General features: G+C 49.2%; 2 protein-coding genes across 5 annotated transcripts in view; both read right to left on the bottom strand.

Moving 5' to 3' along the window:
• The window catches only part of DNAJB14 (DnaJ heat shock protein family (Hsp40) member B14), a 28,793-nt gene extending 18,963 nt beyond the window's left edge, over positions 1-9,830 (bottom strand). For 3 of the 4 annotated variants that reach the window (XR_014228640.1, XR_014228641.1, XM_082316128.1), the window contains exons 1-2: positions 9,555-9,830; positions 3,385-3,559 (exon numbers count right to left, since the gene is read on the bottom strand). Coding sequence is in view for 2 of the 4 variants with exons in the window: in XM_082316128.1 (XP_082172254.1) it covers positions 3,385-3,559; positions 9,555-9,687 (308 nt within the window). In the remaining 2 variants the exon portion in view is untranslated. Of the gene's footprint in view, positions 1-3,384; positions 3,560-7,459; positions 7,591-9,554 lie in introns of all 4 variants that reach the window. The other variant, XM_082316129.1, reaches the window with a different exon arrangement.
• Positions 9,831-11,348: 1,518 nt separating this feature from the next.
• Positions 11,349-13,690, bottom strand: H2AZ1 (H2A.Z variant histone 1). The gene is made up of 5 exons (XM_082314958.1): positions 13,500-13,690; positions 12,991-13,068; positions 12,491-12,604; positions 11,899-12,028; positions 11,349-11,743 (listed from the first exon to the last, which is right to left on the bottom strand). The coding sequence occupies exons 1-5, from the start codon at positions 13,500-13,502 to the stop codon at positions 11,682-11,684; spliced, it is 387 nt and encodes a 128-aa protein (XP_082171084.1). The 5' UTR covers positions 13,503-13,690; the 3' UTR covers positions 11,349-11,681.
• Between the last annotated feature and the right edge of the window lie 2,052 nt (positions 13,691-15,742).

The following is a 15,742-nucleotide window of genomic DNA, read 5'->3' as shown; positions in this document are numbered from 1 at the left end:
AAGACCACAGAATCCAAAGGCAAATTCTCCCTTTTTTGTCATGCACACGATTCTCATGCATTTATCTTAAGTTGACATTGCTCAGACAGCTTTCAATATTGCCTAGAGACTTCCAGGGCACTTGCTCTAAAAAGATATAAGTCTATTGTGGGTTCTAACTTATTTCTGCTAGTCTCCTGTCAATCTCTCTGATATGCAGGTCACCTAAAGCGTTAAGGCAACTCAATCCAGCCTTCAGTGACAAGATAAGCATCATTAAGAAAAAGATGTGCACGTACTACGGATGGTATTTTCAAAGCATTTAAATTCAAAAGCAACAAAGTGCTTTTGGATATCTCAAGCTTCAAACTGTCACACTGAAATAGTGAGCACCATTCCCACAAAGAACAGAGCATCACCCAGCACTTATGCAATCAGTGGAAAGATATTGCATCTTACGCTTCTCCCTGTCGAACAACTTGTTTGCAAGCTCATGTAATGCTCTACAGAACTGTTATGGTAGCTTGCTAGTGATCAGTGTCCCCTGTGTACGTGGAAAAAATACAAACAGCACAGAGGTGTTTGTTTGTACTTATACCTACCCACATTACTAGAGTAACCCTGAAAAAAATCAATGCAGTTAAAATTAGTTTTAACTGCTCCAAGCGTGTCTTCGCTATGCTTCTTAAATCTATTGTCACGAGCAAATTCAAGATAGCTGGACGACTCCAGGAACACTAATCAGTGATCCAACTCAGAGAGCTCAGAGTCAGTCGCCCTGTTCGACTGCTCACTGGAGCTTATAAAAAAGGGTTGGAAACAGCATGTGTAGTTAAATCAGGAATGCTTTTTCTCAGTCTATATTCAATTACTAATACAGAAGCAAAAACTCCCAGAGGGAAGAATACTTGAGGATAATGACCCCCTTTCAAATCATAAGCATACAAAGCAACTTAGTTTGACAGAGTCAAATTCGTGGTAAGATTCAGAATTTATTAAAAACTGAAGATTTTGCTACCTTGCTATCTAGAAATTTCTTCCCTTATAGGAAAAAAAAATAAAAATCAGGCATGAAACACTATCTAAACCCACCTCTTTTCACGCAGCATTTCTTTAACCAATTCAAAGGTCCAAAACCCATTCCGCTGTGGCATGGCAGAAGCATATGATGGTGACAAGCTCTACTCTCTGAAGAATACCCTCCCCAGAGGGGTGCATTTCATTTAATTGGAAAAGTCTGGGGTCTGACTGAAGCAGTAGCATATGCAGCCTGTTGTATTTCCAACTAGAAAGCTCATTCTTGCTGTGGTTTAAACGTGAACTTTCCCTCAGCTATCATCACTGAATGTGTTATATTTTTCCATTAAGTTCTAGCCCACTGTTTGTATTTAATTCTGTTCTCCTTGGCAAGGTGCACACGTTTTTTAGTTCTTAACCACAAATTTTCTAAGTGGAGTGTTGATGTCACTAACTGACAACATGACAAACATTTCAAAACTTCCAACAAGAACTGGGGGGTTGCTCTGTTGATTACTGCGCACCTAAACCAAAATTCAGTCTCTCTCCAAAGGTTTATGAACTGCTATACTAAACGATGGTTGCATCACTCAACCTAAGGTCAAGATATTGTTTTAACAGCTGAGTTTCTAAGTGGTATGTAAAATACAAACAGACACGGTTTGTTCTGCAAGCTATTAGAATTGCATATTTGTAAAAATCTGGGTACTTCTTAAAAACCCACATTTTATATTCATAAAGCAGATTGTTGAAAGAGGTACCAAGGAGCAACGTTGCATCAAGATTATCCTCAGTGCACACCTTCCATGAATACCCCTAACTCTGGTTCTGATCTCAACAAACTGGATTAATTTTGTCTGGTATCTAGTGAATCCCTTCAAGGAAGCAATATGCAATACCACGAAAGCATGCCATGGAGAAAAGTTGGCTCTACAACGTCATTTTACTCAAGAAAAAGTAGGCAACATTACTTTCTGGTAAAACAAACAAACAAAAAAAAAGAACTTGCAGGGAGCCTGATAGCAAAGCAGACTGCAGCTCGGAATTGCTCGTCATGGGTGAGTGAACACTGGCAGTAATACAGCCTTCCCTGTAGCAACTTTCTGAGAACGTGTTACACGTCTTAATTTGATCTAAGCCTCATTTTACAGAGGACTTCCTTCTGGATATTTTGTCTCATGCATTGCACACACACGTTTTGCATTCGTTTTAACAGCTAACGTTTCAAGGTGTCCAAAAATGTACATGCTTATTCAGGTTTTACTTTAGATGTATCATGAAGGGCAATAACATTAATTAAGCAGAGACGATGGTAAATGAAAAGCTCTACTAAATAGCAACGCCAAGAGGATAACCATGCCAGAGATGCTGCTGTTTACCTGCCTGCATGCAGAGCTGCTGTATCAACAACAACAACAACAAAAAAAGCTGCTTTTTCCTCACTGTTAGCACAGCTGAACAGGTTATTGAACTTCAGGATACGATCCCAAGATACTATCAACAGCAACATAACATTTCACACAAAAAAAAAATCACAAATTTCTGGTTTGCACAACAGTTCATCCAATCTACACAAACTAGGAGATGAAGACTTCTTAATTTCCTTTCTTTGAGCTCCCTTGAAAATATCTGGGCTAGGCTCATCTGAAAACACAGGTGGATTTTGAGGTGCGCAAATTTAGAGTGGCCGTATCCATATTTCTTTAGCAGAAATCAGGGCATATATCAAACAATATTTTTCTCAATCCAAGAGCCAAAAAGTGTGTAACGATAACATGACTTAAGAGTTACTGGCCTCAAAAGCACATTTTTATTGATGTTTCTTTTCACACATCCTCCTTTCCTGATGTCGCCCCATCTTAATACCACCATGCTGCACGAAGTCCAGACAGAGTTTATAATGCAACTTAGACTATGTGCTTCAGTGCCTCTCAGATACCTGTACTTCCAGAATGGAACAGTTTTAACACTGGTCTAAGACCAGCCTGTACAGCAAGATTAGCTTGAAAATAAACTTTACAAGCGAGCATGTAATGTAAACTTAGATATCATGAGTATAACTGTCCTGCAAGTTGTACTATAGAATTTTCATTGCTTCTTCCATTTAACATGAGATCTACTTAATAACTATTACAAGTATTTTCTTTTCAAACCATCACGGTTACTTTATATAAAGATGAGTATCATCTTTCTTGCAGAAAGTGACAGCATCTCATACTGTGCTTAAACACAGCAAAACTCTCCTCTTCCTTTTAGTCACAGTTCAGTACAAGTAACCCCTCTCAGCTAACCTTGAATTTTCTGTTGCTTCTTTAGGTGCTAGAGCTGAAAGCATAAGTACATAATACACAGAATGAAAAGCAGTGATGTATTTAAGCAAGGCCATACCTGGATACTCCTTCCATTTGGTCTTTGGTGTAGCCTTTTCCACTTTCACCTGCAGCAGATGCATTGCTCTCCTTCGTGCTATTGGGCTTACTTTGATCATTGCTACTGGCTGGTTTTCGGCAGTAAGCGCCTCCCCCAGCAGTACTTCCATTCTTCATAACAGCTTCCAACAAAACTATAAAACAACAGTATATCATAGTATCATTATAGGCATTAGCAATTAAGTTGGGGCTCTCAAGTATCTTAACTGGGAGCACCACATTGTAAAAGACTAGCTGCTACATCCTCCTTCCTCATTGGTCACCACTTTGTACCACAAACGTTTCTGAAGCCAGTCTAGCAACTCCTTTTCATGGCAAAACTATGGAAAAGTGTTTCAAAATTAGTGGCTGGGCTCCCCTCCACCTCTGCCAAGGTAATTTAGTACTGGAGAGAATTTGCCCAGGTCCTTCATTTCTAGGTAGTTTTTAGAGGCACTGAATCCATTCTTTGGCGTGAAAACATCAGAATACCTGAATAAGCAACTGTAAATAGAAAAGAGGAACTACCCTAATGCTCTAAAGAACCTGCAAATTATTCCATACAGAGACCAAGCCCATCTCCTGCACATTTCAGTTGCTACAGTACATAGCTATTTGTAACCTGAGCCATTAGTGGCCACAAGCTGATGCTCTGCCAGGCGATACCAGCTGAAAAACAAACTACTGTTAAATGCCGCAGGTAGGTCAGGACCAGTCAACTACACCCAACTCCTGAGACCTGGATCTTGAAAACCGGCATGCGCTTGCTAGGTCCTCTTTCCTTCCATGTTCCAACAGATCTCAAATTTAGCAGTTTTAGTAAATCATCAGACACTAAGTTTTCTTTTTCTTTCTGGATATAAGCCTGTATTTTGGGGGTATCTGTCTTACCAATAAATCAGAAACAGTACCATTCTAACTTAAGGGACTGCACATGAAGCATAATGTGGACGAAAGATTATTAAATAGTCTATCTTTCCTGAAAAGAGATCCCTTCAGAGCAAGATGGCAAACTACACAGGCCAAATTTGTTTCATAAACAACAGAGTTCCTATCTGCATAAAGAATGCCTTAATAAAAATTCCCAAAGAAAAACATCCTACTCACTGTGAAAGCATGGTATAGCTTTACTGTTAAAAAACATTTTCTTCCAGAAGCTAGTGAGAAGAAGCCTGAAGGATTTTCTCCTAAATCTAATTAGAAAATTTCTCCTCTGACTAGCATGGTCTCTCTTAGAGCAGCAGAAAACTGGGATCCTACACATCATAGCTTGTATCTCAGAGAAGCACAGGAAAGAAAAGAAAGCGGAGCTTTGTTTAAAAGGAGAAGAACCACTTCCCTAAGATGTGCTTCTTAAAACTCTCCAGTATTTGCTTTTACTTATTAATTCACTTATTACCCACTGGCCACAGCAGTCTGAAGTACTGCAGATGAATAGCGACACTCGGCCTGAGCAAGAAAGTCAGCTGACTTCAGTGCCGGTCCTGTCCTCATGCCTGCCTCAGCAAGATTCGTCAATTGATCAGATCAGGCTTTTTACTGCAGAAATAAATAAAAGGCTAACATTTCGATGCTGAGTTGTACACCAAGGGGATGTTTTCACTACAAATGAAATTAAGTTCTTGAAAACAGGAGAGCTATAGTTGCATTATGGATTATAGCTGAAGCACATATCCAAATATTTGCAACAGTTTATTCTAATATCATCCGTTATGAAGTAATAACAACTCCAACAAGGTGACTGTGTTTGCAGGCTAAGAACTAATCAAGAACAGAGATTTGAACAGACAATGCCCTCAGAATGAAGCATTTTCAGTCCAAATGTGCTCCAGACGAGTGGTAACAGAAAACAAAATTATTCTTTTTCTGTTCTGTGATGTTAGATATTTAATAATGGTATCATGTGGAATCCTATTGAACATGTGACCCTGACTTACCCTCTAGAAATAACGCTTACTCAACAGTTTTGCAAATCCTGCCTTTATATTGGTACTGCTCTAGAAATTCCCCATCCCTGCGCTAATGCTCGTGCAAAATCGGTAGTAGCAATAACAGTAGAAATGCACATATAGACCGCAGTTTGCATTTTTAACGCCCAGTGCCTCTTTCACAGCAAGCTTAGCTGCTAAGTCTTTTCACGAATTGGTTTGGCTGCACTATGCCTTCAACATTTCCTAAGCACCTTCTCATCCCTCCCATCCCCATAATGGAGCTGCACTGCTGAGAAGACAGTAGTGCAGGACACTTGCAAAAAAAAAAAAAAAAAAAAAAAGAATTCAAATCCGCAAGTGTTAACTTCTTAAGATAGCAGGACACAGCATACACAAACATGCTATTGTTCTACGTTGAAAAAGAAAACCGTACAAAAGGTCTGGGGCCATTGTTTTCTTCAAATAAAAAGATACAGTTCAGATATTCAGAAACAACTTTTGACTCTTCCATGAACTGCTGGTGGTAAAACCAGCTGTTAGAGCTGTAGTACTAACCGTGTATTAAAGAAAACCTGCACTATGCCTGCAGGTGTTTTAAAATAGGACATACAAGGAACCAAAGACTTATTTTGCTAGCAAGTAAGACAATGAATCTTATCTCCAAATGTGTCTGAAGGCTCTCTTGTGTGTACTGTTACCTGCTGCCGAATGAAAGATCCTTGCACTGCATTTGATTCCACTATGCATTGAACATGACCCCACTTTCACTAATGGAAGAACTGTTGAATTCAGAATTCATACTAACGCAACACCCTAAAAAACTAAGCTCACAGTCCTGAAAAGCTTGTTTTTACAGGCGGGTTCAGAAATAGTGCAAGAAAACCTTAAGCAGCACTGAAAAAAAAGCTGTCCTTAACATCATTTTCTGCCTTCAACTCCAAAAAGAATGGTACCTGAGTTTGAAAAGATCTTGTCCTTTGTTATCTTTAAATCCACTCTTACAAATCTTTTCCAGACAAGCAATTATTTTCCATTCAGTTGCAAGATGAATCCTTAGCAAAAATCATAATCAAACAACATTTTGAACAGCTGAATTGTAAAACAATTTTCAAGCAAAGAGTGATGTCAACACGAACACTGCTACTATGAAGTCATTAGCTAAGTATCATTAAATAAGCACTGACCTTACATTTCACACTAGTAAAGCCTTAAAATAGCACTGCTGCAGTCAGCGTATTTTGGGCAGAAGCTTTGTTTAGCAAAACTAAACTTGACTGATGACTGAACTAGTGCTGAATGCACTTTAAATGCAAATGTTGCCAAAACCAAACCACGCACAGTATTGTTTTAGAGACAATAGTTAAAACCTGCTCTCTGTCCTTTTACAATCCGCTATACTATCGGGAGGATGAAGCTCCCATCGGTACAAGATTCAGCACTACCATTCGCGTTGCTTTTATCACGGATGGAACATCATTTGTGAAATGGTGGGCAATTGTTCCTAAGGCCATACCAAAGACACAACCTATCAAGCATTCGTGACTTCAGCGACAAATTGGTACGAACTACCTTCTAATACACACCCCAAAGAGAAAACAAGTGAGCACAGTGACAACTGGGGCTGCGCCATATTGTCCTATCACCATATAAACCCAACACATTATGACTGTAAAATAAGAATTTGTGTTAGAACTAAGAGAGCTCATAAAACCCTAATGGTTTCCTTCTCTCGGCTATGCGCTATGATACATTTTTAATTATCTAATGAATTAGTGTATTTTTTTCCAAGTGGACCCTCCCCCCGCTTAATTTATCTAAAAGATAACAATGAGATAATGAAGCATTTTGTTTGTTCTTCATCAGTGTAAAATTCCAGTTCTAATTTATTGCATACCTTCCAGCTCCTGTCCTAAAAACAGGACATTCTGTGTCCTTGCAGCTTACTGCACTTTTAACAGGGCTATTTAAGTGCCTCAAACTTTAAAAAAAACCAAACCAAACCAATGAGTTGGTGTTGTTTTGGGAGGAAATGGGATGAATTGAAAAGAATTACCAACCTCCACAGCTAGAAAACTGAAGTACAGAAATATTACAAGTTTACAGAGTCCCCTAATTTCTAAGTACCTAGTTCAAATCAGGCCTAGGGCCTGATTTTTTTCAGTGGTATTAGGGCATCTGCAATTCTCATTAGCTTCAGATGGAGCTTTAAGTGCCCACCAGTTCCACAAATCAGGCCCTTGTTTCAAGCTGAATACCTGAAAAATGAAGCACAAACAATTAGCCGTCACTAATGGAAACGGAGCGAAGTGACTTATTTTACATCACAGAGAAATTCTGTGAAGCATTTAGTTTCAGTACACAATTCCCCAGATCACTGCCACAACCACAAGACCATCTTTTCACCAGATCTGTACCTCGTTTGTGACATACTTTGCTAATTTCCACAGTGAATAAAACGAGTGTCCTACAGACAATAGCCTAATTAGCCATCTATTTCTTGCACCGAATACTTTACAATGGTGGTTATGTAGTAGCAGTCCTACTTAAAAGAAGAAAAAAAAAAAAAAAACCAAACACTCAAAATGTAAATCAGATGGAGATATTTTTTTTTTTTCCTGAGAGCTACTGTAACTCTTGTCTTGGAGGTATAAGACGGTAATAAGCTATGTGAAGCAGACAAAGCTATTCACTCTCTTTGGCGGAAGAGACTGAATTGAAACTCTCAGTCTTCCTGCCTATTGACCAACACAGCTTCCAGAAAGCTGAAACTATTTTCATGCACGTCATCTCCTTAAAACACAAAAAATTATGTAAATATGGCAAACAACTTCTTGTTTTTATTTCAGAGGTATCTAATGTGGCAAGAATATAAACAGTGCCACGTTCGTAATCCAAAGCAATGGTTACCTTCTTCCAGGTGATTTACCAGCAACAGCCATCCTGTCTTGCATGAAAAAAAAAAAACAAAAACCAAACACACCCAAAAAACTATAAACAAAGAACAGCAGTGATGAGACCTTCGCTCATTGTTTGCATATAAAAAGTAGTCAGGAGATAAGAGAGGACAGAAAACGTTCACTGAACCTGCTTGCCTGACTTAAAGGCTTCGCTACAGAACAAAATACAGCACAGAACACTTCCAGTCAGGATTTCACCCCAAAGCGACGTTCCAAAAATGGTAAATGCTGAGGCCTTTAAGTCAGTACAGAGCACCGAAGTCCTTCCTATTTCTTCCGTGGCACAGACAACGTAAGCGAGAACCAGAGGAACGCAACAAGTCACTGCTGCCTTCAACGGTATTTTGAGCCGACGTCTGACACTGTGCGACAGAGACTCCAAGACGGGTAGCAGGTCTGCATACACCAAAACCCTACTATTGTTCCTTTTAAAAAATAATTTCTGAACACCTTTTGCTAGAAGGACGCTAATTATTTTTCAAGTTTTAACCCAGAAGTGTCTGAAGAGCCGATTAAGTCACAGGGGGAGCCACCTGCCCCGTTTCCTCTGGGAAAGCGAAACCCGCGTGCGATTCCTACCTCGCTACTGTGCAACCAAAGGGAAACGAAACCAAGAAATCCCAAACCAGACCTAAGCCGGAGGGTGAAGACACTGCCCCGCGTGGAGCGGCAGCTCCCACCGCGAGCTGGTAGCGAGGGCTAATTCACAGCGACGGAGGAGAAGCCGGGCCCGCGGCCTGAGGCGTCCCGCTGCTAACGGGGTCTACGGCCAGCCTCTGCGGCCGCGCTTACGCTGACGGCTACGCGGAGCGGGGAACGCAGGGGAGGAGCTGGGCTGGCCCAGGGCGAAGCCCTCTGGCGAGGAGGGAGGCAAGCCCGAGGCCGGAGGCAGGCGCTGAGGGCGGCAATCCGCCTGCCCCCAGCGCTGCTCCCGGGCGCTTCGAGGGCCGCCTCGGCCTGCCCTCCCGGCCGAGCCCCGCACGCCGCCAGGGACCCCAGCCCGGGCTGCTCCGGGGGCAGCGCCGTCCGAGGACGCGCCGCCGGGTCCCCCTCGCCTCGGCGCTTCGGCCTGCGGGGGCCGCCGCCGCCCGGGCTCACGGCCGCCCCGGCGTGAGGATGGAGGCCCCCCCCGCCCGCCCTCCCGCAGGCCCCGCGGTCCCCCCCTCGTCCGGCGGAGCAGGGCGGCGGACGGGCGGGAGAGGGGAGGAGGGGCGGCCGCGGCAGCAGGGCCGACGGGGCGCCGGGCGGGGGCCGGGCTTCACCTCGGGCCGTCTCGGTCGGGTAGAGCTTCTGGGCCTTGCCGAGGAAGCGGAGGGCGCGGTCGCGGTTGCCGGCCTCCAGCGCCTCCCGCGCGATCGCGATGCACTTCTCGGCCTCGTCCCGGTTCCCCTCCATGGGCTTCTCCTTCCGCCGCCTCCGCCCGCCGCAGCGCAGAGAGAAGGGGCCTGAAGCCAGAGCGGAGCCGGGCGGGGCAGAGGGGCGGAGAGCGGAGCGGGCAGGAGGGCGCTCCCCTCACGCCGCAAGGCTCATCCCGCCGCGCCGTGCCCAGCCGCGCCGCTGCGCGCCGGCGGTGCCCGCAGCCCCAGCGTGGCGCTCGGCCCCGGCAGCCAGCCCGGCCCGCCGCTGCTTCCGGGGCGCCGCCGCGCATGCGCCGCCGCCGGGGCCCGGGGGCGCCCCGCCCGCCCCGCCGCCCGCCCCGGGGCTCCGGCAGCCGCCGCGGCGAGGGGCCGCCCCGCAGCCAGCGCCGGGCTCCTCCCGCCCGGGGGCCCCGCCGCCGCCCGCCATGGAAAAGTACCGGGCGGGCGGCCGTGGGCCAGCGCTGCACTGCGGGCCGGCCCGCCGCGGCCCCGCTGGAGCCCACGCCTTGTCAGTGACGGTGCATTAGGCGCGCTCCCAGGTACTCGTTAGCACCTTGTAACTCCGCGCTGTAATTAGCGACATCAGTTGCATCCTGCCAGGAGCCGCGCTGCTGCGGGGCGAGCACCCGGGGCCGCTCCGGCGAAGCACCGCCGCTCCAGAGGGCGAGCGCAGCTAACGGGGCCTGACCGACATCTGCAATCTGGGTCACCGCCTCCCAGCGCCAGTGCTGCCGCAGAGATTATTACCTGAAAGAGGTGACAGAAACGGAGGAGCCTGTTCAGCGCAGAAGCAGCTTCATCTGAAGCACGTCACTGCTGGAGGAGCAGTTCTGGGGGGCCCGGAGCTCCTGCCCCAGCCCCGGCAGCACCAAACGGGGGAGGTGTCCCTCACCGCAGCGGTGGCAGGCCTGCTCTGGGAAAAACGAGCTTGCAGAGAGCTGGAGACGCACAGCGGAAGGAGATGTGGCCAGAGCCCCCTTTTAACTTCTGCCGTACTGTAGCAGCGGGTTAAACCCTACCTTTAGCGCTCCATCCCCGAGCTGCACGGCTGGGACCCGCGTCGCTATAGGGCTTCGGACTAACGGGAAGCGAGCGCTTCCCCGTTCGGATCCCTGCAGCCGGCAGAGGCGAAGCCCACCCGTGGAGAAGCCCCACCAAGACAGCGCCACGCGAGGGCTGCCTCGCAGGCGGGTTTTGGACTCTTCCTCCAGGTCCAGGCCCTGTGAGCGCGGGGGGGCTGCTGCGGCACCGCCCCGGCTCCTGTGGGTGCCCCTCCCTCACCTTCTACAGGAGCCGTGAGAGGGGCCAGGCTCTACCGTAAAGAAAATCAACTGAAGTGTGGATTTTCAATATCCCTTCAGCTCACCTTCTTCCCCCTCCGTGACAGATTCCTTCCCTCTACCAAGGCCGACACCAAGAAAAACTGGCCTTAAACAGCGCCAGCCTTACACCCGCCCTGCGGGAGGCAACTCTCCAGGGCAGCAGGCTCAGCTAGCAAGAGCATAACTCCGCAGGATGAAACCCACCTGCCGTGTCGTTTGCTGGTGTTTACCAAGCACATATTCTGCGACTGTGTTTCCAGACAGCCCGAGCGCAGCTGGCAGGCCCGTCAGAGCTGCACGTTCTCACAACGACTCTTCCAGAGCTGCGTAGTTGAGACCAAGTATTTTTGAGCGAGCGGACAAGAGACAATCAGTCTTGATATAACATTTATTGAATATTTCCACTCTAGTGGATGAAAAGTCTGTACAAAACCAAACATTTCCTTTACTTAATCAAACCAATCTAAAAACAGTCAGCTCAATCAAAACCCACTACAAATACAATAGCTTCTTTGAAGCCATGGTAACACTTAAATACGGTTAAGACTTCAATGCAGAAATTTGGTTTCTTAGGAAGCTCGAGGGAGCTTTAGCTTCTCAAAGTTACAAAAAGGCAAAATCGTGTTTCACAGATACAGTCCACTGGAATCACCAACACTGGACAATTAAGTACTTAGAGTCCTGAGATAACAAGGAATCCTGGTATCCTTTAGACAGTTTTCTGTTGTCCTTTCTTTCCAATGAGAGACTTGTGGATATGTGGTATTACACCTAAGAAAGAGCAACAATTAAGACCGTGTTATTTCTCTTCAACAATTTTCCTAAACTTTGCGCTTCAAATAAAGCGACAGCATTAAGCAACCTCTCATCTGTTAAGAGTTCTTGCCACCCACTCATCACAAGCAGTTAGCAAGCAGTGTACGTACCGCCACCAGCAATCGTTGCCTTAATGAGAGAATCCAATTCCTCATCTCCTCTAATTGCAAGCTGCAAGTGACGGGGAGTGATACGTTTCACCTTCAAGTCTTTGGATGCATTTCCTGCCAGCTCAAGAACCTGAGGACAAGACCATTTTTAAACTGCGTTACACAAATCAAGCGAGATCAACTGCACGGCCTTAGCTATTTTATTCTCGATGCCAAATACGCTATTAGTGACACCAAGACAGCACGCAATGCCTCTTCTGAAAGGGCTCCTCCTTTGGAGCTCTGCATTTAGTTTTCCTCAAGAACAGAGTAAGTGTTTTGCAGCAGATACGATACGCTGTAATAGCACATTTTATGAAATACTTCACTCTTCCATCTTTCCTGTAAGTCACAGTGATTTGATCTGCACAAAATGCAGAACAAAAGGTCCCATGCATATTTCATGGTCTCCTGATGACACGTGCACTTAAAACTGGCTCAAAGCAAGTGATGAGTTCACAACCCAGTCCCGACTGGCTAAATACAGTAGGGTCTAGTCATTATACCATTTTGGAGTTGACCAACTTGCTTGCACCCCTTGCAGGAGCTTTACCTCAGCTGTCAAGTACTCGAGGATTGCCGCGCTATACACAGCAGCTGTGGCTCCTACACGCCCATGGCTGGTAGTCCTAGACTTCAGGTGCCTGTGGATGCGGCCAACAGGGAACTGGAAAATAACAGAAGAACGAATAGGCTGTGATGACAGAGACAGAGAAGGAAAGCCACTACTCTAAACCACATGCTAGGCAACAGAATCCCAGCGGCAGAAGTACGGACTACATTTCAACACTTGAGAATCCAGCTAAGAACACTGCATGCCAAGTCCACATCAGCAGCTTCACAATTCTAACCACAAGCAGTAGCAACAGCCACAAGGGAATCCTCTTCCCTCCTGCACAGACATACAGAAGGTCTAAAAATACTCAAGCCAGACATTAACATGCTCAAGGATTCTGACAACAGGCAGACCGTGCAGGTTTCACAAGGTACAGCCACCCAGGAGACGGAAGGCCAACCTGACTTCCCTTCAGCCGTGCCTCAGTCCCTGCTCACCTGCAATCCAGCCCGCTGAGAACGGGACACCGCTTTGGTCTTGGTCTTTCCAGAGTCCTTCCCGGCTTTACCACCAGCCTAGCAGAGAGACGGGCGGTGTCAGGGCGGACGCCCCCGCGGGGCTCGTACCCGCCAGGGACGGCGGCCGGGGGCCCCGCAGGGCGGCCGGGCCCCGCCGCGCATGCGCGCCCCTCCTCCCCGCCCCCGACCTCCCCTCCGCAGGGCGGCACGCGCGCCACCCCGGCGCGCGTGCGCGCCGCCCGCTACACCTAGCGGCACGGGCCGCCCCGCGCGCGCATGCGCGGCCGCCACTCCCTCTCCCCGGCCGCACTGGTGCGCGTGCGACCCCCACCCCCCCCCCCCCGCCGCCGCCTACCGGCAGGTAACGCGCCCGCCGGCGCGCGCCGCCCGCCTTCCCCTCCCCCGCGCGCGCTCCCCCCTCAGCCCAACGGCCGCACCGCCGCCATCCCCCGCCCGCCCCCACCCGAGCGGCCCCCGCGGCTCCTCACCATGGCGAACCGGACCGCAGCGCCGCGCAGGGGCAGACGGAGGAAGAGAGCGTCCCGCACGCACGGAGCCCGGGTGACAACACCGACCTGCCCCGACCCGCCGCGATTCAAACTGCGTCCGCTCCCGCCTTCCCCCGGCGCTTTATAACCGCCGAACGTGCCTGCATCCGGGAACCCCAGCCTCGCCCCTAGCCAATGGCTGCGGGCGGGGGCGGGCCGCTCTCCCCCAGCGACAACCAATGGCGGGGCGGGGCGGGGCCGGCTTCGCGGTGCAGGGTGCGGGACTGGCCCCGCCCCTATTTAAAGGGACAGGCGCCCGGTTTTTGGGGGGGCCACTGTGAGAGCGGGGGGCGGGTGCTGAGTCCCGGGCGGCGGCGGCGGCGGCGGCGGCGGCGGCCCCCAGGCCGGGGGGCTGCGGCTGCCCCGGCTGTGGTGGCCGCGGCTGCAGAGCTCCGCCTGGCGTTCCCCGGGTCGAGCTGCCCGGCCCGGAGCCCCCCCCACCCCGTTCCGCCCCCTGCCGTTATTTCATGGGGACGGAGGAGCGGTCCCCGCACGTCCCGGCTCGGGGCGCGCTCCCGCGGCGCCGGTGCTGCCTGGGGTGTCGCGGGGCGCCTGCCGCCGAGGGGCGGGCTGCCCGCCAGGCCGGTCCGGCAGCCCGCGGCCAGGGCGGCCTTCCGGGCGTGCCGGCCGCTGCCGGGCCGGGGAGTCGCTTCACCAGTCCCCGATAGCGGGTCGCCCCCTCTGAGAGCTGAAGTCTGACTGAAATAAAATGAAATGAAATGAAATGAAATAAAATAAATAAAACCCAAGCGTACCTGGAGCGGGCTGGGAGCCGAAACTGCCGCCCCAGGCGCAGCCGCCCGCTCGCCGCCTCAGGCCGCGGGCGGCCCTGCCCGCAGGCCGCGGCGCCGGCCCTCCATCAGCCGCCCGGCCCCCAGCCGCCTCCCCGCTCACCGAGGCGTGAGGGCCGGGCCCTGCAGGCCCCCTGCCCAGGGCCGTCGGGGGAGCGGGAGGCCCGGCTGTCGTCGCGGGGAAACGCGGCGGCGGCCGCAGCCGGTAAGGACAGGCAGGGGCTGGGGTGCCGGGGCTGGGTGGGAGCACCGGGGCGAGAGCTGGTTGCCAGAAGTCACCGAGCGCCCCAGCCCATTTACTGAGGGTTATTTATTGCCAGGTCCCGTTCCCGTACCGAGCCTAGCTCTGCCTCGCCGTTTCCTCCGGTCGCTTTAGAGCCACTGCTCTGCCGGTTGAAGCCTTCTCCAGTAAAGTTAATTGACTTAGCCTACAAAGCGCCTCGGAAGCAGCCTGAAGGAGACGACACGTCCCGGGCTTGGGATGAGGAGCTATTACGCTGCATTAGCCAAGACACGAGGCCGCCCAGCGCCGCTTGAACGAGGATGAAGTCGCATCTACTCTTCATGGTGCTGGGGGCGGGGAAGTGCCAGCACGGCCAACAACTCCACATGCGTGCACTGGTTTTTATTTTTACCTCCATCTTATGCAAGAGACGCGTGATTACCAAGGGCAACCCTGCCTCAGACCCATTTCTGTCACTGGATGTTTCACAAACTATGGCTAAAATCTGTTCATCGTGAATTTGATTCTGAATGTAATGTTTAATTAGTGCCATGCAGATGTCCTCAGCTTGGGCACTTTGAAGCCCTGCCTGTACTTCTCTGAAATGAAGCCTTAGCCCCATTGGGGTTTTTTCTTAGGTGCCATTTTCAGTACAGCATCATTATTTCTACTTAAGAATAAAAAGCGGGCTAGCCATTTAACGTCAGAGCTCAGCTGGAGATGTTCTCAGTCAATCCACCTCTTTCAACTCCAAAAAAAGTAACAATTCATTGTGCTGGTCCAGAACACCACAGATCTTGGTTTTCCGAGAGACACTGGAGTCATCTGTGAGTATGCAACAAGCTCGGGGAGAAACCTTGGCCCTTCAGTGGCTGGATAGCTCTTTAGAGGGAAGACTAGCTTAATCCATCATGCGCTTTACCAATCTAATCACAAAACCACCACTTTAGTAGGCGTTAATGTATGTATTTCCTTTACCTTGATATCAAAGGGTCCCAAGAGTGATGAGTACTCTTACAGACAGACGTTTATGGGAGACAGAGCTGAGCATAAAGTTGTCGTGAGGATACTCTCTCTTCGCTGTAACTTTTCCACTTTCTTTAGGTCTACAACAAGCGAAATACTCAGAGCTTGTAAGATAGAAGGGTACGTGCTGATCCCTAGAGCTC

This window comes from Platalea leucorodia (genome assembly GCF_965183815.1).
Source record: "Platalea leucorodia genome assembly, chromosome: 6".
Lineage (NCBI taxonomy): Eukaryota > Metazoa > Chordata > Aves > Pelecaniformes > Threskiornithidae > Platalea > Platalea leucorodia.
This window is presented reverse-complemented; position numbering and strand designations above follow the sequence as displayed.